A 23,870-nucleotide genomic window follows, 5' to 3' on the forward strand; every position below is an offset into this window, starting at 1 on the left:
ACTACTTATAGCAATAGCCAGACTAATCAGCATTTTCTTGTGCTCCTTCCTCCATCACCTCCCCAGGGTGTTGTGAGAAGGACTGGGTGGTATCTGCACACTCAGTAAGTTGCACTGCAGAAGAGGAGACCTGAGCTTAGGTAGGGAACCTGGATCTTTCATCCTGGGAAGTAAGCTGTCTGCCCTTGCCTCCAGAGGACACTGTCTCCATCTTCCGAGGCTGTTTGCTCTACAAAAATCATTGAAAAGAGAGCCTGAGACATGAGAGACCCATGGAGAATTGTCTCCCAATAATTTCTTTTTGTTTGCATTCACCTGCTGACTTTTAGCTCACTTTTTTTGTGTTAACTGTTTTTAATTTTGTGTTTGAATAACATGTTTGCCGTGGTCCCAAAGCAAAGAGGCACAAAGAATATCAAGTGAAGACTCCCTCTCACCCCAGTCCCTCGGTCACCCTTTCCAGGGGCAGCCAGTCCTACCATTCTTGTTACCCTTCCAGAAATACTTAATGCTTATGTAAATATATATACATAATCTGCCCCCACACTTTTTATATGGTGATACCATGCTTTAGATGGTTCTGAACTTCAAGTTTTTTATTCATAATATGTCCTGGAAATTACTCCAAATGAATTTCGTGGTTCTTTACAATTACCTTATATTTTATAGGTGGGTGAGCCACAGTTGATGAACCAGTCCCTTATTGATGGATGTTAAATTGTTCCTGGTGTTTTGTATGTGTATGAGTATGTCTGTGGGATACAGTCCTGGAACCCTTTTTTGGTCCATGATGTATGTGAATTTGTTATTTCTGATAATACTTGGAGTTTTACCTTCAGTGTAGTGCTGGAGTGTATTTTCTAGTATCTCAGTTTAGGATTTTTGTAGAACTGAGATTGGACTGGTGTGGGGGTAATCTTTTTTGAGTCTTAGAATCAATGTTATGCTTGCTTCAGAAGAAATCATTTAGATTTCCTTTTTCTATGCTCTGCAGCTGTATAAATAGCATTCAAATCATCTGAACTTCAAAGGTTTGGTAAATCTCTGTGGAAGTGTCTGGGCCTCATGCTTTTTGAGGATCACTCTAGGACAGCTGTCTCTGATTTCTATAGAAATTGATCTGTTTGGATTTCTGCCTTCAGTCTGTTTTGCTTCTTTAAAGTAGAAAATTATATATTTCATTGCTGTGTATTGTTAGCAAATAAGTATCTTAAGAATTTATTTTCTGCCAAAATGTGATATTTTCCCAATTTTTTCTTAACTTAATGTATCAGTGTTTGCTGATACATTAAGTTAAGAAAAAATTTCTTTCACCCTTTTTATTATTGGTCGTAGATACCTTTGGGTCTACCATTTTTTCCTATTCTAAAATTCATTTCTCCGGCTTTTAAAAATATTTTTTTCTGATTTCCTTAGATGTGCTTTTCCTTGTCTACTGGGAGGTATTAATTAGTTTTCTTTCATTCTTCCTTCTTTTTTCCTTTCCTTCCTTCTTCTTCCCTTTCCTTTTTTTTTTTTTAAGATTTTATTTATTTATTTGACAGAGAGATCACGAGTAGGCAGAGAGGCAGGCAGTGGGGAGGAAGCAGGCTCCTTGCCAAGCAGAGAGCCTGAGGTGTGACTTGATCCCAGGACCCTGAGATCATGACCTGAGTCGAAGGCAGAGGCTTAACCAGACAACTGAGCCACCCGGGCACCCTCCTCTTTCCTTTTTCATCATAAATATGCAAGGTTGTGAGTTTTTCTCTTACAGATTCTGATATCTAGTATTTTTATCACTGTTACTTTCTTCTTGTATAGATATTGTATATTTTGGGTATCGCTTCTTTAACTCAGAAGTTAGGTGAGAGTCTTTAAATTCCCAGGAGTTAGGTGCCTTTTTCTTCCAGTTTCTCTGTTTGTTTTCTAGTTTTACTATATTATGATCAGAGGATGCTCGCTGTACTATTTTTGTATTTTAATTTACTAAGTTTTTCTTTGTGGTTTAATATGTGGTCATTTTTGGCGAACATTTTCCATATTCATGTTCAGTTTAAGGTCTTCCATATCCATCTTGTCACTTGATTTGTCATGGACTGAGGTGAATTTACGTTTACTGCTGATGTTTCTGTTTTTATTTGTATTGCCTGTACTTCTTTACTTTATAGAATGTTGCTATAATTTTTTTACTACATAATTACTATAACGTAGGTGCAAATTGCATCTTTCAATGTTTAAAGGGTCCTGTGTCTCCTTTAATGCTTTTTGCACTATGACCTCGTATGATATTGAGTATAATTCTTTTTTGTTTGTTTGTATTTGCCTGATTAGTGTTTTCCTTTTATTTTCATCTTTCATCTTTTGTTTCAGATATGGTTCTTGTGTACAATACAGGGTTAATTTTATTTGGGATCCAATCTAATCCTCCTTTTTCTTTTTTTAAACTGTGTTGGATTAGCCCATTTACATTTAGTAATGAAGCTAGTTTTAATTCTGGTGTTTTGTATTCTGCTTTTTGTTTTTATAGCTTTTTAAAAATATTGACCGAGTAGCCAGTTTTTCTTTGCTCCATATTTCTGCTTTAGTTAGGAAGAACTGTATTTCTTTTTTTAGAGATTAATTTCATAAGTGTAACTATAACTATATAATAACATTGATACTCATATTTTTACACACTATTAATTTCTTTGAGCAATGACGAAATATGAAATGATGAATGAAATGATAAAATCCCCCCCTTTTTAAGATTTTGAGAGAATGAGCAGGGGGAGGGGCATAGAGAGAGGGAGAAACAGACTCTTCACTGAGTGGGGAGCCCCATGTCAGGCTGGATCCCAGGACCCTGAAATCATGACCTGAGTCAGAGTCACACTTTTTTTGTTTGTTTGAATTCAACAACTGAGCCACCCAGGCACCCCAATTTCTTTCCTTCTTCTATATCCAGATTTTGGTTATTACATTATCTGTTTACATCTAGTAATATTAAATATATTTATACTTCTGTTACTTGCTTTGTCAGCTTTAAATGATACTTTTTGACACCCAGTTATTAAAGATAATAATTAGCTCTTTTGCCTTTATTTAGGTATTCAATTTATACATCATCTAATTGTAATTCTCACATTTATTTTAATTGTACGGTGAAGTGGATTCAGTTCTCACTATGGGTCCTTTTGCCTTGGCATCTCTTGATGAGTTGAAGTTCATTCTCATGTAAATCCTTTAAGAAGGGCTCATGGGAGATAAGTTTTCTAGACTTCTTGTTTAGGTGTGAAATCTTTGGGGTTACACTTCTTTCCTGGAGGGTATTATAACATTCTTCCAGTCCTGTAGTGTTAAAATGCTACTTCGGAGAAGTCTGAGACCAGTAGGATATTTTTAAAATAGATTTGGGTTTTCATGGCTAGTTTCTCTTCTGGGACTCATTATCTGCTTCAGATATGCAGCTCCAGTTCTGTTTTCTTTCTTTTCTTTCCTTTTTGTTTTTTAAAGATTTTGAGAAGCAGGCAGAGAGAGAGAGGGAGAGGGAGGAGGAAGCAGGCTCCCCGCCTAGCATAGAGGCCGATGAGGGGCTTGATCTTAGGACCCTGGGATCATGACCTGAGCTGAAGGCAGAGGCTTAACCCACTGAGCCACCAGGTGCCCCTTTTATTTCATCTTTGGCTGTATATATGCAGTTGGATCTCTTTCGTTTTCCAAAAGATACCGTTTTTTTCCTTTGTTTTTAACTCTTTCTTTCCAATTTATTTTTCTTGTTTCTGACTTCTTTTACCCCTGTGATTTCAGGAATGTGTGCTCTTTCTTAAGCTTCTAGATTCACCTTCATTTTGTAAGTTGTTTTTTTCCTTCTCTTTTTCATCTTCACTCCTGAGCTGTTATATGTTTGTGTGTGCTCTAGGATAGTTGCTTCCCTGTAAGTTGTTTGTTTGTTTGTTTGTTTGAATTCATGGCAAATAAGTTGATTTGCTGAGACTGAGTAGTATATCTATGATGATCTGTTACACTATTCAGTATACATATTTTATATTACAGCTGACAAATTTCGTGTTGTTCTGTCACTTATTTTGTAGTTTTTATTTTACTTTGTTCTTTTCCGGCTTCTCTGGATTGATAAGTTGCTTTCTCTTCCCTCTGAATTAATCCACAACTTTTACTATTCATCTTGTTATTCCTGTGTCGATTACCTTACTTCAGTGTGTATCTTTACACATATTTTTCTGTCATATTCCACCAAAATTAAGGGTTTTCTTTGTGCTCTTTCTCCCACCTCCTTCCCTTAATATCTGTAACTCTGGGATGTTATGAAACAGTTTATATTCTACATCATTAAGTTTGCATTGGTGAAATACTGTTTTCATTTTAAAAACCGATGGTTATGCTTATTTGTGATCTCTCTCAAATAAACTCTTTAAAAAAAAGGGGTGGGGGAGGCGCCTTGGTGGCTTAGTGGGTTAAAGCCTCTACCTTCGGCTTAGATCATGGTCCCAGGGTCCTGGGATCAAGCCCGGCTTCAGGCTCTCTGCATAGCGGGGATCCTGCTTCTCTCTCTCTCTCTCTCTGCCTACGAGATCTCTCTCTGTCAAACAAATTAATAAACTCTAAAAAAACAAAAACAAAATAAAAAACCCGTGGTTATGATAATGATAACTGTTTTAGTCAAAGTATTATTTATTCACGTTTCGCTTACACATGTTTAGTTGCTCACTACAATTTTTTATACTCTTCATTTTTCTGTTTATTGAGATTTTTGTTCTTCTCATTTTCTTTTGTTAGAAGCATTTCCATGAATAATTTCCTTAGACAGCCTTTCATGTATTATATACTTAATGAGCTGTTGCATGCCTGGATGTTTCTGGCTTACCTTCGTATAGAATACAGGATACTGTTACTTCAGGTTTTGGGGTTTGTTTTTTTTTTAAGTCTATAAAATTGTTCTGTTATCTAACTACTAGTATTGTACATGAGAAATCTGGCGAGGTTTCATCATTTTTCATTTTAAGTTGCTTGTTCTTTACATTTTGGAAGCGTACAGGTCGATTTTATGTTTTGAAGGTTGGAATTCTGTTTTTTCCCAGGATATGTCTGTTTTAGTGTTTTTCCACCCCACTCCTATCTCTGATTAATCCTGCTTAAAGCTTCATGAGCCCTTTCAGTTTAAAACTTGAGTCTACAGTCAGCTCAAGGATTATTTTCTTCTAGTATTTCTTTGATTAGTACTTCTTTCTGTGTTTTTCTTGTTCTTTAATTTCTATAATTTCAGTATTAGAGCTGGATTTGTCCTCTGTGTCTTACGTTTTCATTCATGAATTTTTGGAGTTTTGTTTTGAGTTACTTATGACATTTTTTCTAGATTACTAATTTAGTTTTCTGCAGTGACCTTTCTTCTTCCCCTTCTCTGAAATACTAAATTAAAAAATTTCAGGTTTTGGTTCTAGGAACTTCTGCTTTATAAAGTTGTCGTCTTGTCCCTCCATGCCTTGTTAGCTTCCTTCCTTCATTCTCTCTGACACTGCTGTACTCACTGGTTTTGTTTCTTCAGCTTGGTTTACCTTCATTCACACTGCTGTGTATACTTAGATAGCTCATAACCTTTCTCTCTTACATAATGTCAGCAGTTGTAGAATCTGTTGCCACACATGTAGATGATAGTGTTACTTCTTTGCTAGAAAGAAGAGCCTGGTGATCATTAATTTGGCACACACGAAACCCTGTTTGTTTGAAGGTGTTAGGAAAGAAGTTTCCCTCTTCTTCCCGCTTCTTCCTTCCTTCCTTCTTGGGTGCAGAGTGAGTTCTGTCTTTAGCCCAGTTTGGTGGCTTTTTTTGGTTTCTCAGTGTCAAAGCAGCCTGGTTCTCTTGACCCCATGAGAGTCATTCAGATACTCCTGATTGATTGCCTGAACACCTTAAGAATTGGTAGACTTTGAGCAGGCCTATTGAAAAGAAATAAACCTTACAAATGAGTGTATTTTCCCTGTCATTAGAAGATTTGTTAAAAAGCCTTTTTATTTTTGCTCTTTCTTGCTTTCATTACATGAATCTAGATTTAGATTGTCCAGGATCCAGCAATTAGTCACCATTATTCTAGTAATTTAGTAGTCAGGTGAAAGGGGATCAAGAAAGAAGTCTCTGTTGCCATCGTTTCCTAGCTGTTACTGTCAGAGCTCCTAGACTGGACATTTTCAATAGCTTTCCTGTGCATACATAACTTTCAATACTTTACCTGTACATAGTAATCAACCTATAAGTATTTGTTGGCAAACTCAGTATATGTCCAGTGCTTTCTGGTTGATTGCCTGATAACCTTGTCGGTAAAATCAGTACACATAACAGAAAACAGGTCTGAGCTTATCTGAATAGTCATCAGTCTGCAAAGTGCCCAGGTCACTGAAACAACCACCCCCAGGTTTGGGACATTTTCTCTGTTCGTTGGCTGTTTCTTTGTCACTTGGTGTTTTCTGTGATCTGCTGAAATCTGTTGCTTTATCAGTTGTTCAAAAAGTATTTATCAAGTACTTACAGTGTGTAAAACAGTATGCTACGTGGTAGAGGAAGCAGAGCGCACAGGGTTCCCTGCCCTCCTGGATTTACCGTCTTCATTAGAGGCTGCAGAGTATCCACTGCATCTGACCACATTCTCTTAATTGGCTTACACAGTATCAACATGGGTTTTTATCAGTCACTGTTTTGCAGAATGAGACATTTCACTTAAAAACCTCAATTTGCAGCTGCTTAAAACAGAACATCTGGCCACACTGGGGCCGTTACTCTCTCTTTTTTTTTTTTAAGATTTTATTTATTTATTTGACAAACAGAGATCACAAGTAGGCAGAGAGAGGGAGGAAGCAGGCTCCCCGCTGAGCAGAGAGCCGGATGTGGGGCTCCATCCCAGGACCCTGAGACCATGACCTGAGCCGAAGGCAGAGGCTTTAACCCTGAGCCACCCAGGCGCCCCTGGGGCCCTTATTCTTACATGGCATTCAGCTGGAGTAGCAAGTGCCCCCCACCCATGGGACCTTGTGCATCAGTTTGTTGCAATTACCTCTTCACCTTAATACTGAGACCAGATTCAGTTGGCATTCATCGTCACAACTGTGCTCTTCCTTTTTCTTACACAAAGATTAAAAAGTTGAGTTGCTCTTTGAATGTTTTCTGGCTATCCTCCCTTTAGGCATTTGAGTTTGTAACCTTTGTATGGTACTTATTAGCCTACTAATTCTCTTTCAGCCTCAGAACTGGCAGGACAGTCATGCTTCAGCTTTAGTCAACATGAGCAGTAGACATACACATTGTAATACTCCTTCTGAGATTCATTTTAACAAAATGATGGAGCCCTAGTTCCATAAATCTGATAATTCTGACATAATATGTATTTTTCCATGCTATAATACCATTTGAGTTGACATTTTTCAGTTTACTTCAAGAATGCTCTAGTAAAATTTTATTTATATTGTTAATAGCTCAAACCTTTTAAGTGTTTTAACATTTTTGTTTTCACATTTATTAGCTCTTTTGTTTTTAATCGTCAGTATTAAAGACCATATGAGATAAAGGTATTACGACCTGCAGTTTAGTTGAAGAAAAATGAGGCTTAAAGAGGTTTGCACTTTGTCTGAAGTCCAAGCATGTTATTTTTTCTATGAGACTGTCTTCTCCCATTTGTACTGTCTCATTAGATCTTCCCAACAATCTTAAGAGACAGGTGGAGCGGGTTCCATCATTTCTTCAGATTGGAGAAAACAAACTCAGAGGAAGAATCCTTTTCTTGCTGGTGGTGGCATAGCTAATCTTCAGAACTTGCCTGGTGCTTGCCAGCTACAGTGCTAGACATTTCACAGGTCTTACTTAATTCTTACCACTCCCCTATGACATAGGTATTGTTATTCTCATATTGCTAAGTGAGTCGAAGAGTTGGAATTTGAACCTAGAACTGTGTATAAATAACAGGGGTTTTTTGTTGTTGTTATAGCCTATTACCCAGGTTGCTTAACTTTCTCTGTATTGCTGTTAATAGCCTACATTATAATTTAACACATTAATCTAATTTTAAACGTACACAATAAGAAATGAAGCTTGAAAATCAGCCTTTTTGTATGTTTAGGACTGGTGTTTTTCTCTCTGCAGTGATTCAAAACAAAGATGGACCAAATTTAAGTTTAGTTCAAAGTCTATATTTTCTATTTTTGTATGTGTTCAGCAGTTGCAGAATATTCCTTTACTTTTTAATGTGGATAACTTGTCTGAGAAAATAACTGGTTTAGAGTTTACAAGTTGAATTTTGGTTTATTGTTCATTTGTGACGGAGGGGGCATAAGAAAGTTATCTTGATTTGAAGATTAGGGAATAATTTGGTAACCTAATAATTTCTTGGGTGACTTGTATGACTTCTGGCAGTTTGTTGTATACCTAATTTTATATAATACTCAACCCTAGCTAGCCCTTTTTTTTTTTTTTAAGATTTTATTTATTTATTTGACAGAGAGAGATCATGGTAGACAGAGAGGCAGGCAGAGAGAGAGAGAGGGAAGCAGATTCCCTGCTGAGCAGAGAGCCCAATGGGGGACTCATCCCAGGACCCTGAGATCATGACCCACTGAGCCACCCAGGCGCCCCCTAGCTACCCTTTTAAAGTTAAGAACAAAAGGCCTAAGAAAGCTAAATCTATTTATTGAGTCTGTGTTCCTTTTGTATATTTTACCTTTTAAAGTCTTTAGTTTGGGTTCCATTTCATTCCACTTACATTTTTATTTTCTTGGAGAAGGTGCCAAATGTCTGTATTTCCAAAAATATTTCCAGGAATACACATTTTTCCTTAAAAGTCATCAGAAGAGTCACAAGTTCTATCCACTTTTAAAGAAATAGTCTTAATATTAAATTGTTTCTAACAATACAGATGAAAAGTAGCTGTGTGTTTAGTCAGTTCTCAGTTGTATTTAAAGACAACATTGATGTAGTAATGATCAGTGGCGTCAAGGCAGAGGAAGCCAGCAATTCCTAGTTGAACCAGAGTGTCTAAAAAGGATAAAAGCAGATGTTGACCATGAACTTTGAGTTTTAGGCATTTTAATAAAGGTCATTACCATGTTTTTATTTATGTATTTGTCTTATAGTGAAAATGGCAGTTTCCCACTGTTAAGTATCATTTCTAGTTCCCCTTACGATATTTAAGTACAGTAGCAGCTCAGATATTTAAGTACAGTAGCAGCTCACGGGATCTATAATCTAATGTTAACTTTGTCTTTTACGTCCATTGGAGATAAATTTATTTCTGAAAGTATTTATTAATAAGCCCTGTGAGCCCCTATTTTTCATTCTTTGAGTAATTGCTTCTTACTAATGTTATGAATTTTTTTAATTCTTGATTTTTCTAGGGATTATTTCACATTTCAGCTGCTTTTGTTTTCTACTGCTATCATTGAGGGTTCAAGAACAAAAAATAAGTCTTCAGGTAACATGCCTGATCATAGTAGTGCTTGGCATTGTATTTGCTGAAAAGATCATATATCTGTTTGGATGCTTGATCTGAAAATAAAGTTGTGATGATTATGAAATTTTCGCATGGAGTTTTCTGGGCTGCCTCTAACAAATTTGGTCTTACTTGTTCTCTTTCTTTTCGAAAGGATTTTTTTTTTTTTTTTTTTTTTTTGGCTGTCTGCTTTTTTTCATGTCTTGATCTGCAATAACTATATGGATATGTGCTTGTACTTGCTAAATATTTTAATTTTGCATATTTGGCTGCTTGAATTTTAAGTAATTTTTTGGGCAATGCAAAGTAAGAGCTTGAGGCTATAAGTGAAATAGCAATCTACAGAAGTTTTTAATTAGTTTATAAATGTATGTTGCTTATCTATCACATTATTTTCAGGTTTTGTATTTTACTAAAATGAAAGAAAGTTTAAAATTCAGTTTTTCAGTTATGCTGACCACATTTCAAGTGCTATTTTCAGGCCCTATGTGGCTAGTAGCTTTCAGTTAGGTAGCACAGATAAAAAGACTGTTTCTGTCACCATAGAAAAGTTCATACAAGGAAGTAAGCAGTCAAGTGTAAGCTCATTTCTGATACCAGTTTTGACAGCTTAATCAAGCTCCAGAAGATAAAGCCTATGATCAGCCTTCAATATACTTCTTCTAAATATGTAGCCATCTCTCTCTTGAGTATTTCATACTTAAGGTAGCCTGAAACAGGTCATTTGCTTCACTATTTATGCTATTTTAAAGTGAAATTGTTCTTGTAGCAAAATTCATGTAGTAAACGACTTAGCCTAAAATTGAATCCTAACCCTAGAACTTAGGTTAGTAATTTCTGCTAAGTTACTTAACTTCTTCGAGCCTCAGTTTCCTTATCTGTAAAATAGAGGTAACATTAGTTATGTCATAGGATTAATAGAGAGCGTTAACTATATGTAAAGATACGTAACAGAGGGGACATTTATAGTACTTTTAAATATGGAATGAAGCCAGAACATTGAAAAATCGGGCAGTGTTGTTTCATGGACTTTTTCCCACCCTTGAAACTATAATAGGTCTCTAGAAATGGATAGGTCAAGATTATCCTGTAGAAGTTTCTGGTGGCCATGGAATTATTAATGACGTCATGTGAAGTTCAAACAACTACAGTACCTGAATGAGGAGAAAAAGATAGAAAAATGACCAGCTTTGTTTTTGAAGTCTGAAACGTACTTTCTGAAAAAAATGGTAATAACAATGAATATTTTGTATAATGTTTCAATAATTTCAATAAAGTTTTCCACATAATTCTTTCTTTATTATTGAAAAGATTTTGTTTGTTTATTTGACAGAGATCACAAGTTGGCAGAGAGGCAGGTGGGGGGACGGGGTGGGGGTAGCAGGCTCCCTGCTGAACAGAGAGCCCGATGCGGGCCTCAATCCCAGGATCCTGGAATCATGACCTGAGCTGAAGGCAGAGGCTTTAACCCACTGAGCCACCCAGATGCCCCTTTCACATAATTCTTTAAAATATCCTCTCTATAATATTTTTAGTACCTTTTTTAATACCAATATTAAAGAAGACTAAAAGAAAACTCAAAAGTTGAGCAACATTTTGGAGGTTACATAGCTAACTAGGAGGATAGAAATTCCTATTTTCAACTTAAATCTTATGTTCTTTCAACTTTACCATACTGTACAATTGATAGCAGTTGTGTTTCTGAGACACGTATAGATTTCAGAATCTCTAGGGATGGGGCCCATGTATGTATAATTTACTTTCTTCTGGATTGAGATAGAATGCCTACCCAAGTGATTCTGGTGCCCACCTCTAGTTAGAAAACATTGCTCTCTTCCTGGTTTAATTCTTCTTTTCCCGTATCAGTATATTTAAATTAATGCCCACACCATATGAATAAGACAAAAAAAAAATGAGACTGATAAACAGTACAATGATTTAACTTTTAGTGTTCCAAATGTTTAGGTAGGACAACAGCAACATTTGAAAAAGCAGTAAAAGTGTAGTTTCCTATTAACTATCTTTAGTGCCTCTGGTTTACAAATGCTTGTGGAGAGCTGGAATCCAGATTAGCTAACTATGGAAGTTAAGTCTCTTAGTGTTCCTTTCTCTACTTCTCTAATAACAATTTTGACTATTAATAGTCTGCCTTTGATGTATTGCAGTACTGAAATGTTGACTAAATATTGCTTATAGTAGTACCTTTGTGAATGACACTGACTAGCTAAAGATTTTTAACATTTTTTTTCCCAGCTGTCTTGAAGATGCTTCAGTGTCCTGGATTTAGTGGTTTTTCCCAACCATATTTAACTCTGAATGTTTCCCATTACCCAGCTCAAAACTCCTTTGAATGGAAGGACACTGTCATAATGGGATGGGAGAGGGGACTATTCTAGCAAACCCCCATGTAGGCAAAAATGAACCATGTTGCATAGTGAATTTTAAATCTGAAAATCACTCATTTGCTATTTGAGACAGCAACCCAGGTTTTGCAGTGAATGAACTGTTTTTTGACTCAGGGTTGCCTATCAAAATGCAGTTTGATTACTAGCTGTAATATGTTCAGGCCACCTTTTAATTTTCTAAGCAGAGATCGTTTCACTTGAAGCTATTTACAGTGAATATAGGTGGCTTCTGTATTGAAATTTGCTTGGGATGTTGTGTGTAGGTAGACCTCTCTTAACACAGAATATGTAGTTTTGATGATTTTTCATTACTAGGGCTTAGGGAGCTTACGATTAAATGGCTGACTTTAATATAGCATTTTAGATTAAACTAAAATGATTCTTTTTAACTTAGTACCTGCAAAGCATAGCAGTATATTCTTAAAATAAATATCATTATTGTTAATTATATGCAGATTATATGTCTTTGTTGTACCATAAATAAATTTACTTAAAAACAGGATAAAACCAAGACCTTCGAGATACTAAAATTTTCCCAACTCAAAGATTTTTTTTTTTTTAAGATTTTATTTATTTATTTGACAGAGAGAGATCACAAGTAGGCAGAGAGGCAGGCAGATTTTTAAAGACCTATTCTAATAAAGAATTGAGATTTGGTCATAGGTCACCAGAAAAGTATTGTTAAGACACTTTTCTGTGAACAGTACATTCAGGAGCTTATACTTAATGATACTCAGTTCTTTTCATTTAGTGCTGACAATCTGTTACATAGTAGCATGTGGCAGAAATATGATAGTGCTTTTTCTTTATTTTTTAAAAGCTGATCTGTCTCCTTTTCTTAAATAAGATAATATAGAGATTATATGGTTCATTTTGATTTAAATCTAGATCCAATAGTAATATATTCCAAAAGATAGAAAATGTGACATCATATTTCACCAGTTCTGAGACAGTCTTCCTTTTCATACTTGAACAGCTCTGGAAAATGAGATGCATCTTAAAGTTGATTTTTTGGTCATTTTAATTTTTTTTTTTTTTTAAGACTTGGTAAAAAGTGTCTTCTCTTTTTTTTTTTAAAGTTTGTTGTATAACTCACACTCATTGTTAACGATGTGGTGTATCATGGTATATCTTTGCAGTGAAAGAAATTGATGCTTTGAGAATATACTATATTATTTGGAGTTACAGGCCTTTACTAAGATCTTTTAGTGTCTCCTTCACATCCTCTCACTGCTGTCATCCTTAGTGTCATATGGCAAAACTGAAACAATTAAGCAATGAGTTTGATGTACGTTATTCAAGGGAAAATAATCCATATATTGAGGGAGTGCAATGCTTCTCCACTACTTTCGAAGGTATTTTCTCAAGAGTGGCTTTTATGTGTTAGAAGAGGCAGCCGGAAAGGGGGTGGAATGCCTGGAAGGCCCTGTTTTCTAGGGTAACTTCAGCTCCTAAAGCCAAGTTGGAGGATTGTGACTGGTGTTAAGTTGCCTTGATAGTGAGGTGTTTTCCGTAAAGGCAGAAAGATTTAGGTTTAGATTTGTGACATGGGTGGAGCCAGTGGAGTGGCCTCCTTTTGTGGGTTCTAGTATACCAATTAACAGCCACTGATTGGGGTTTTTTGTTTGTTTTTTTAATAAACATGAATCTGTGGAAAGCGATCCAGAACAATAAAAGAAAATGGAGATGAAGAGAAGGAAGGAAAGACTTGGGGTCAGGGTTTTGGGTGGGTGGAGTAGAGGTAGGGGGTGGGACCTCCATGGTGAAGAAGAGAAAAATGGGGATAAGATACTAGAGGGGGGTGTTAATAAGAGCATTTTCCATTTACCTGGCTTTACTTATCCTGGTCAAGTTTCTGATTGTCATTCATAGGCTTATGAACTACCTAGTAGTTGGCTAAAATCATCCCATCCATATTCCCTGGATTCTGAATACAAAAATTTTTCTTGCCAAGGCCTTTTTCTGTAGAGGTTGCCCTATTACCCCTCTAGCCTTACGGGTAAATGATCTGTCTGCTGGTGTAGACCCGTTAGAAATAGAGTCTGTGTTTTCCTCCTAATGTGCTCTCAAAATGAATAACTGAAGGGCGAACTGCCTCTTAGAGAATGCATTTTCTACAGGGAACAGTTACAGGTATATGCACAATTAAGTTTGTTGGTTTTTATAGGAGGTGTGGGAGAACCACCCAGATAATTTTAGGAACTTAACCTTGCACTTCCAGCATTTAGATAGAGGTTGGTGTAGTCTTTTCTCCAGCCTATTTGATTTTTATTTCTACGGACAGTAATTTAGTTAGTTGTGGTATAAATTCATATTGTTTTCCTGCTTTAGTTTTCCCTTCTCACACTTACTGAGTATACATTCTCATACATTTGGCAGTTTTTCCATACTCTCTAGCAGTGGCATGTTGTAGTTCTTCATCATTTTATCTGGCTAACATACTTTGTTTTTGGCAAGATCCTTTAAAAAATTAAGCTTCAACATTAAAAAAAATTTAAATTTTTAGTATAAAACATCAATTGAACAAACCCCCTCCCCGCCCCGGCCAAAAGGAGTTTTCACTTTGTAAAGGGTTTTACTGTAGCACTATTTTAAACACTCTGCAGGGCCCTCTGAAAGCCAGTCTAATTGCTCCCTGGCATGGCCAGGCATTGTTCTAGAAAAGGAGTAAGAAGAATTGTTGCATATCTGAAATCCTCAAGTTTCCAAAAGTCCCTTTTTTTTTATTTTCTTGAGTTAAGCAGACCTTTTTAAGAAGTCCATACTCAGGGTGATTTCTTTAGCTTACCAATTTTGTTATTTTATAATTTTAAAAATTATAACAGTATTTTCATATCTTTTCAGCCACATTATACTCTTAAGTTTTTGTTTTTTTTTTAAGCTATCTTGGGCATCAAATTAATATTGATTAGTAAGAGAAGGAAAATGAATTCCAAATTGCAAATAACTGACTTGCTGATGAAGTTTTATAGCAAAGTCCTTTGCAAGTTGGAGGATTCTGCACTGTTCTTGCTTACTGTAATGCCTCAGTGAAATGTAAATGGAAATGAGATTCTGTCTATAAGTAAAGGTAAGTATTATTCACTGACTCGTGAATAGTATTTCAAATACATGTTTTATGTATTTCTGACAAAATATGCCAAATATGACAAAAAAGGTAAAGAGTCACCACTCTTTAGTAAGTGGTGTTCCCATAATTCATCTTTCAGTTTTATTGTTTTGAATTCACTTTCTCTTTCCTCAGAGGATGTACTGAGTAAAGATGCTGGGGAATGTGCAATATGTCTTGAAGAATTGCAGCAGGGAGATACTATAGCACGACTGCCTTGTCTATGCATATATCATAAAGGGTAAGTTTCTTTTTACGTTTACCAAGTTGATAGTAGAGTAAGAGATGCTTCTCAAAATTTCAGACATTGTTCTTAGGGCTGAAAAGTTTTCTTCTTAATTGAAACACCCTCTTTTCTTAAAAAATAACAGACCTTTTTACCTGCTAGAACTAAGATTTAAGCCCAGATCTGTTTGTATCCAAAAATCTACCATTTGTTAAACATCTGCTGTTACCCAGGTATTGTCCATAACAATCTAGCTAGGTAATCTCCTGTAAACCTTGTAACAATCCCATTTTATGATTGAGGGAATAAGCCGAGGGACCACAGAAAATCTATCCAAGGTCACATGGCTAGTAAGTGGAAGCGGTAAGATTTTAGCCACCTCTGTTTGGCTCCAACATCCATCTAGAGTCTCATAAAGTATTCTTGGAAGATTTTTAGTTAAAAAAAAAAAAAAAAAATCTTTTAGGGTAAACAGAAAAAAATAGAAAACCATAACATTTCAAACCAATAAAAAGAACGAGGTAAAATTTTATTTAAAGGTGTGGTTGGGGAAAAGCACAGAGAACCCAATAAATAATACAAAATGAGGCAAAAATAAATCCATTTTCACTAATTTTAATAAATCTAAATAAAACTCATCAGTTGAAAGCAGATTGAAAGATTGGGATATGCCATTGCTGAGCAACACATGTAAACATAAGCATAGAGAAAAATGTGAAAGTGAAGGAAGAAATAGAAAATTATGTCGGGGTGAATACGGACTACAAGCAATCTGACAAAGCTAAATTAATATCAGACAAAATAAATTTTAACAAAAATATTACTAGTATGGTATCATAAAGGTATTTAAAGCTCAGTTTTGGGTGAACCGAAGAACATAGTCTCAAGGTAAGTATTTATAGAACTGCCAGAAAAAGTGGACAAAAATGTCATGATAATGGGAAATTTCAGCATAATTCTCATTGGCTCAAGCAGGTAAACACAAAACGAGTCAAGACCTAGAATAATCAAACAGTACAGTTAACAGGTTTGTCTAATGGATGTATGTGTATCTGCACCTAGCATTTAGTACATTTTCTTTTCAAGCACAGGTGAAATATACAGAAATTAATGGTGTACTGGGCCATAAGGAAGTTTTAGCAAACTATAAAAAATTGGTACCATACAGAAAACTCTGACCAGTTCTATATTGGTAATAAAAGATGAATAATCTTCACACATACTATTAAGTAATTTGTAGATTAAAGAAGAAATACAGTAGAGGGGCGCCTGGGTGACTAAGTTGGCTAAGTGTCTGACTCATGTTTTCAGCTCGGGGTCCTGAGATCAGGCCCTCTGTCGGGCCTCGCACTGGGAGTGGAGCTGCCTTAGGATTCTCTCCCCACTCCCACCCACCCCTCAAAAGAAAAGAAATCATGATGGAGCTTAAAAATACTCAAAACTGAATAAGAATGAAAAACCCTTTTGGCATTTTCTAGGGTGATCTTGGAAGGCTTGTGTTAGAGTAAGAAGAAGGACGAAATCATTAAACAAGTTCTTCCTTAAGAAATTAGAAAAATGAATAAACACAAAATAGAGCAAGATAATAAAGGTGAGAGAAGAAAATAATGAAATTAAAAAATTACACACTAGAGTAGAGACCAACAAAGCCAAAAGTTGGTTCTTTAAAGATGAATAAAATAGGCCTCTGGCAGGTTTGTCGCTAGAAGGAGAAAATGAACAGTATAGGAATGACAGATAACTTGAGAAACAGTAGAATTGAAAAATAATTGGAAAATTTTGTGGAAAATTTTACAGTCTTTGATTTAAAAATATAAATAGAACAGGCCATTTCCTTAAGAATATTACTATATTTCCAATTCATTATATTTTGTATAATATATGCTTATTATATATTATTAATTATATGTTATGATACATAGTAATTACCAAAATGATTCAAAGAGAAATAGAAAATCTGAGTTGACTAATAACTATTACAAGACAAACCTTGAGAGGTACCTGTGTGGCTCAGTTGTTAAGTAGTATCTGCCTTCAGCTCAGGTCATGATCCCCAGGTCCTGGCATCGAGGCCTGCATCAGGATCCTTTCTTGGTGGGAAGCCTGCTTCTCCCTCTCCTACTCCCCTTGCTTGTGTTCCTCTCTCCCTATGTCTCTCTTTGTAAAATAAATAAATTTAAAAATTTTTTTAAAAGACAAACCTTGAAAAACAACAAATACTAAAAATTAAGACAAGACCTAAAAACAGGCCTACAAAGATGGTTTGACAGCAGGTTCTACCAGACATCCAAAGAACACCATGTTAACAATTGTAAACACCTCAAATAGTAGGAAAAGATTGTAGGTTCTCCCACTTACTTTATGAAAATAGTATAAACTTGATACTAACATCATAAGGTGGGACACCTGGGTGGCTTAGTCGGTTAAGCATCTGCCTTTGGCGCAGGTCATGATCCCTGAGTCCTGGCATCGAGTATTGCATCAGGCTCCTTGCTCAGCAGCGAGTCTGTTTCTCCTCCTGCTTGTGCTCTCTCTCTCTGACAAGTCTTTTTTTTGTTTGTTTTTTTAAGAGAGAAGCTTTTCTTTTTTTCCCTAGATTTTATTTATTTATTTGATAGATCACAAGTAGGCAGAGAAGCAGGCAGAGAGAGAAGGGGAAGCAGGTTCCCCACTGAAGAGAGAGCCAGAAGCGGGGCTCAGTGCCAGGACCCTGAGATCATGACCAGAGCCGAAGGCAGAGGCTCAATCCACTGAGCCACCCAGGTGCCCCATGACAAATAAATCTTTAAAAAATAAGTAAAATCAGACAAGACAAGTATAGGAAAGTAAATTAGAAGGCACTCTTATTTATGAACATAAATGCAAAAGATCCAAAAACATATTAGCAAACCAAATTCATCAATATATATCTAAAGTAATAATGCCTCATGACTAAATTAGATTTATGCGAGGAATGTAAAGACACTGTAAGATTAGAAAATCTAGGGGCACCCGGGTGGCTCAGTCAGTTAAGCTGCTGCCTTCAGCTCAGGTCATGATCCTGGGGTCCTGGGATGGAGTCCTGCATTAGGCTCCTTGCTCAGCGGGGAGGCTGCTTCTCTCTCTGCCTCTGCCTGCCACTGTGCCTGCTTGTGCGCGCTCTCTCTCTCTCTATCTCTCACTCTCTCTCTCTGACAAATAAATAAACTAAATCTTCTTAAAAAGATGAGAAAATTTATATATATAGTATACCACATTAACAAAGGAGAAAGACCATATTTTCTCAACAAAAGTGAGAAAACATTCAGTAAAACTCTATACTTAGGAATTAATGATTTCAAAACAAAAGCAAAGAACAGATGTTAGATAAATTATTAAAATTAAAGAATAAATGTTAGATAAATTATTAAAATGAATAAGAGGGGTGCCTGGGTGGCTCAGTTGGTTAAGTGTCTGACTTCAGCTAGGTCATGATCATAGGGCCCAGTGTTGGGCTCCCTGCTCAGAGGGCTCTCCCTCTGCTACTCCACAGACTCCTGTTCACTCGCTTGCTCCCTGTTTCTGTCTCAAATAAATAAGATCTTGAGAAAAAAATTAATGAGAACTAAGGCGCCTGGGTGGCTCAGTCAGTTAAGCATCCAGCTCTCAGTTGCAGCTCAGGTCATGATCTCAGGGTTATCAGACCAGGCCTCCCTGAGATGGAGCCTGCTTAAGATTCTCTCTTTCCGTCCCTCACCTTCTGTACACATATGTGTGTGTGCTCTCTCTTTTGCTCTCTTTCTTTAAAAAAAAGGGGGGGGGACTAAGAATTGAGCAGGGTTGCTAGATTGGAGCTCAACATGAAAATTGGTCGCATTTATATCCCAGTAAGAAAAAGGAAAATAAAACCTTTCTTTTAATAGAATAACAACATTAACAGCCACAAAACCTACAATAGCTGTAAGCTGTGTTGAGAATATATCCTACAAAAGATACTCAAGATTTTAAAATTTCGCTGAAAGATACACAAGATTTAAAATTTGAGGTATACCATCTTGTGGATTGGAAGATTCCATGTCATAAAGATGTCTACTTAACCCCAAATTGTGTAGTTAATATTATCCCATTCAGATCTCAGCTAGAGTTTTCATATAATTGCATAAGTGGATTCCAGAATACACATGACCAAAGAGTCCATATGGCAAGAACAGTCTTAGTCATGAAGAAGAAAGTGCTGGGGGAACTTGCCCTGTACAGACACATTTTAAGACTATTAGTTAAGACAAGTGTGGAAAGGGCATAGGAATAGAGTCCATAACCATTTGTGTGTATATGAGAGTCACCATAGCACAGGGTTGATAAAAGCATGGATTCTTGGGAGTTAAGCCTTCCTCATTCAGATTCCAGCCTCTCCACTAATTCATTGTGTGATCTTGGTCAACTTGTACTTAGTTTTTCCCTCCCCCAGTCTATAAAATGAGGTGGTAGTACCAACTTCATCAAGTTGTTAGGAGGTTTCAAATGAGTTAAATTTTAGAAAGTGCTTGTACATAATAGATACTATGTAAATAAAGTAAATGAATAAAAAATTGATTTGGCAAAGGTGCTACTAATAGCAAGAGAAAGAATGAATTCAGTGAATGGTACTGCGATCGGATGGCTACTGATGCAGAAAAACAGCCAATCCTTATTTTATAGTTGAAATAATAATCAGTTCCCAACTGACTAAACATGTGCCTATGGAAATAAAAATCAAAGTGTTAGAAAGAATGTAGAGAAATGTAGACCTCTTGGTGAGAAATAGTTTTAGGGCTAAGATACCCCCCCCATAAAAGCTTGAAAGAAAAGTTCATAAATTTGTATTAAAATTTAATACATTTTTGCATTGTGGTATTAGAAAAAAGTAAAAGTAAACTAGACCTCAGATTGAGTTTTTTTCCAGTACGTACAGCAATACTTTGTTGGTACGGTATCTGAAACAAGCTTCTCCTCCAACAGCCTTCTGTAATGCAGTTAGCTCGTTGCGGTTGGTGAGGGGGAGGGGGAGGACAGTGACGGTGTAATGATACGATCTTCATACTGGTTCATAAAGAATACTCAGCGAATTAGTGTTTGCTCCGTCAAATAAAACCAGGTGAAGGTCCATATGGAAGCAGGCTGTGGGAGAACATGGTGTTGGTATACCCTGTTTCATTGCACTTCATTTTACTGTGTTTCACAGGTACAGTTTTTTTTTTCTTTTTTTAAACAAATTTTAAGGTTTCTCACAACCCTGCCTAGAGCAGGTCTGTTGACACTATTTACCCAACAGCATTTGCATACTTTCTGTCTTTGTGTCATATTTTGGTAATTCCCAATGATATTTCAAACTTTCTCAATAGTTGTTACAGTGATCAGTGATCATGGCTCATGAAAAGCTCAGATGGTAGTTAGCCTAATTTAGCAATAAAATATTTCAAATTAGATTAATAAAATAAGTTTATTATAAATATAGATTAATTATGAGTATTGTTACAGTGATCAGTGATCATGGCTCATGAAAAGCTCAGATGGTAGTTAGCCTATTTTAGCAATAAAGTATTTCGAATTAGATTAATAAAATAAGTTTATTATAAATATAGATTAATTATGAGTATTTTTCTTTTTTTCTTTTAATTTAAATTCAGTTAGCCAGTATAATAGTACATCATTAGTTTCAGATGCAGAGTTTAGTAATTCATCAGTTGCGTATAACACCCAGTGCTCATCACATCCCATGCCTTCCTTAATGCCCATCACCCAGTTACCCCATCCCCCTCTTTTCCAGCAATCCTCAGTTTGTTTCCTAGAGTTGAAAGAGTCTCTCATGGTTTGTCTCCCTGTCTGATGACTTTCCATTCAGTTTTCTCTCCCTTCCCCAGTGGTCCGCTATCTTGTCTCTTACATTTAATTTTATACAAATACACACACACGATACGTATATGCACTGGAAAACAAAAAATGATTTGACTCCTTTTATTGTGATATTTACTTTATTGCAGTGTTCTGGAACCCAGACCCAGGATATGAGGTGTACCTAATACTATCATAGTATCCGTCCCCCAAACATTCTTACTTACACCCAGTTTAGTTAGGCTATGGGCTTCACTTTGGAAGTGCTTGCTTACTTCATTCTTAGTTCTCAAATTGTGCATTGGGCTTTTGTCCCCATATTAATACTAATCCTTCCTTAGTCCTCTTTTTTAAGTGATCTCTGTACCCAGTGTGGGGCTTGAACTCACAACTCTCAGATCCATAGTCCCCTGCTCCAACTGATCCAGCCAGGCACCCCCTTCCTTAGTCCTCTTTATGTCAAGCTGACTTCACCCTTGGTTTAAGAAAATCCTATATTTACAGTGGTACTTTATTTATCTGGAACAAACACAGCTTTGTTCTGGTTATAAGGTTGTATTGTTTGAGTGGTCTGTCTTTAACATGGTTTTTCCCGTAAGCCCTGTTAGTTTCAGTGTATGATTTTATAGAAAGCAATGCTCATCAGAAACGTGTATACTACATTATAGCTGAAGTATTTGGATAATAACTTCCTATAAACCTAGAAGAAAAAGACGAAACAGAAAATTTGTCAAAAGTTTTTAAGAGTCAATTCAGGGGGAAAAAAAAACCCAGATGGCCAGTAAGCACACAGATGTAAGTTGGTATACTTGGTGAATAACTGTCACAGTTGTGCACTGTATATATTCTACACTCGGTCATTGCACTCCCAAGTGTAAGCCCTGGGGGAATTCTTGATCTTTGCTCTACTATAGTGCTGCTACTAGGTGTGCAGGTCCAGGGTGAAATAAACAGCTCATGGATTAGCACTGTGTTTGTGGGCCACTCTTTGAGTAGCCCAGCTCTAAGAGACATGTGTAAGAATGTTCATAGCATCATTGAAAGTGTCAGGAATGGACACATAAATTGCAATACGCTTGTATTTATGGGAGATTATAATGATAATTTCTCAGTGTGAGTCAGAATTACATGGCTTGTAAAATAAGTACCCATTTTAATCACATAAGTACAGTGAGTTGTTAATATATCTGGAGTATTTTGTTCAGTACTTCTTTTTTGAGTTGGGTGGCAGGGGTAGAGGGAGGGGAGAAAGAGAGAATCCCAAGCAGACTCCAGGCCTAGTGCAGAGATGGACATGGGGCTCGATCTCACAACCCTGAGATCATGACCTGAGCTGAAATCAAGAGTTGGACAGTCAACCAACTGAGCCACCCAAGCGCCCCTGTTCAGTACTTCATTTAAGGGATGTTTCGGTAGACCAGGGGACCACTAGAGCCAAGTGAGTAGGATAGAATGCAGGCTAAAAAGCCAGTGTAGGCATGATTATTTAGACAACAAAAGTCTAAGTGGCAACAAATTATTTTAGATATTTGAAAGAATATTGGGTGAATGAGATACTTTACCCGTTTTCCTTTTAATTTCATTTATTGTTTTTACCCACCAAACTATCGAATCAGAGTATGAGAATGATACATAATAATTTTGTCTGTAAGCATATTGGCCAAGCCTTCAAGGTTTGTGGCATTTGTAAATTTGACATGTGTCAACTATGAGAATGTTGAGCAGTTTGCATTCTGCTTGGGTAACTTCCTAGTTGTTGGACAAGTTACTTAACCTTATCAAGGCCTTACCATTTATCACAGTGAACTAGAACTTTCTGCGGCGATGAAAATGTTTCGTATCTTTGCTGTCTTGTAGAATAGCCAGTAGCTATGCATGTGGCTCTTGAGCTCTTAAAATGTGGTAGTGTGACTGAGGAACTGCATTTTTCTTTTATTTAATCATAATTTAAATTGCCACATGTGGCTTGTGGCTACTGCATTGAACAGTGCAGGATCTACAGTGAGGATAATTCTATGCACCCTAATATTTAGCTTCTAATAAGGTCATGAAATACTTTATAAATTGGATGATTGTGTATTTATATGTGTGTGTATTGAAGAGTGGGATAGAATTAAATAAAGGGCTATAGTTATATGTGAGTATTGAAATACAGTTTCTTAAAAGATGCAGTACTGTGAAGAATTAGAATTTATTTATTTATTTATTATTGAAGATTTTATTTGACAGACAGAGATCACAAGTAGGCAGAGAGGCAGGCAGAGAGAGGAGGAAGCAGGCTCCCCGCTGAGCAGAGAGCTGGGATCATGACCTGAGCCAAAAGCAGAGGCTTTAACCCACTGAGCCACCCAGGCGCCCCAAGAATTAGAATTTAAAAGCTGTTTTTGATTACATTGATAGGTACATGAACAGACTGATATTTACATGAATGAATATTTTGAAGAGAAAAATGTCCAGATTTGTCACTTAATTTTGAATACTGGTAAAGTGGTAGTTCTTTAGATTTTCTTTTGGTAATGGTTCTATTTAAACATTAAGTACTTTAATTTTACAAAGATTATTTCCTTAACTGCTCTGAATAATGAAAATGTGGGATGCCTGGCTGGCTCAGTCCGAAGAGGATGCCACTCCATCTTAGGGTCATGAGTTTAAGCCCCAAGTTGGATATAGAGAGTACAAAAAAAAAAAAAGATCAAAATGTAATAAACAGATCCTTATCTTTTACTTACATATGCCAAATATTTAAAATATTGAATTTTTTTTCCTATAAATATATTAAGGTCAAGAAAGAGTTTTTATTATGGCTGTTATATCAATAATTAATAAATGTTTCAATTTTTCTGGTTTTGTTTTTTTCTA

The 23,870-nt window shown here is 36.3% G+C and overlaps 1 protein-coding gene across 1 annotated transcript in view; it reads left to right on the forward strand.

Moving 5' to 3' along the window:
• The window catches only part of ZNRF2 (zinc and ring finger 2), a 98,541-nt gene that overhangs the window by 70,118 nt on the left and 4,553 nt on the right, over nt 1–23,870 (forward strand). Inside the window, exon 3 of the mRNA XM_044246310.1 lies at nt 15,092–15,197. Coding sequence (XP_044102245.1) covers nt 15,092–15,197 — 106 coding nt within the window. The remainder of the gene's footprint in view (nt 1–15,091; nt 15,198–23,870) is intronic.

This window comes from Neovison vison, chromosome 4 (assembly GCF_020171115.1).
Source record: "Neovison vison isolate M4711 chromosome 4, ASM_NN_V1, whole genome shotgun sequence".
Classification (NCBI taxonomy): Eukaryota; Metazoa; Chordata; class Mammalia; order Carnivora; family Mustelidae; genus Neogale; species Neogale vison.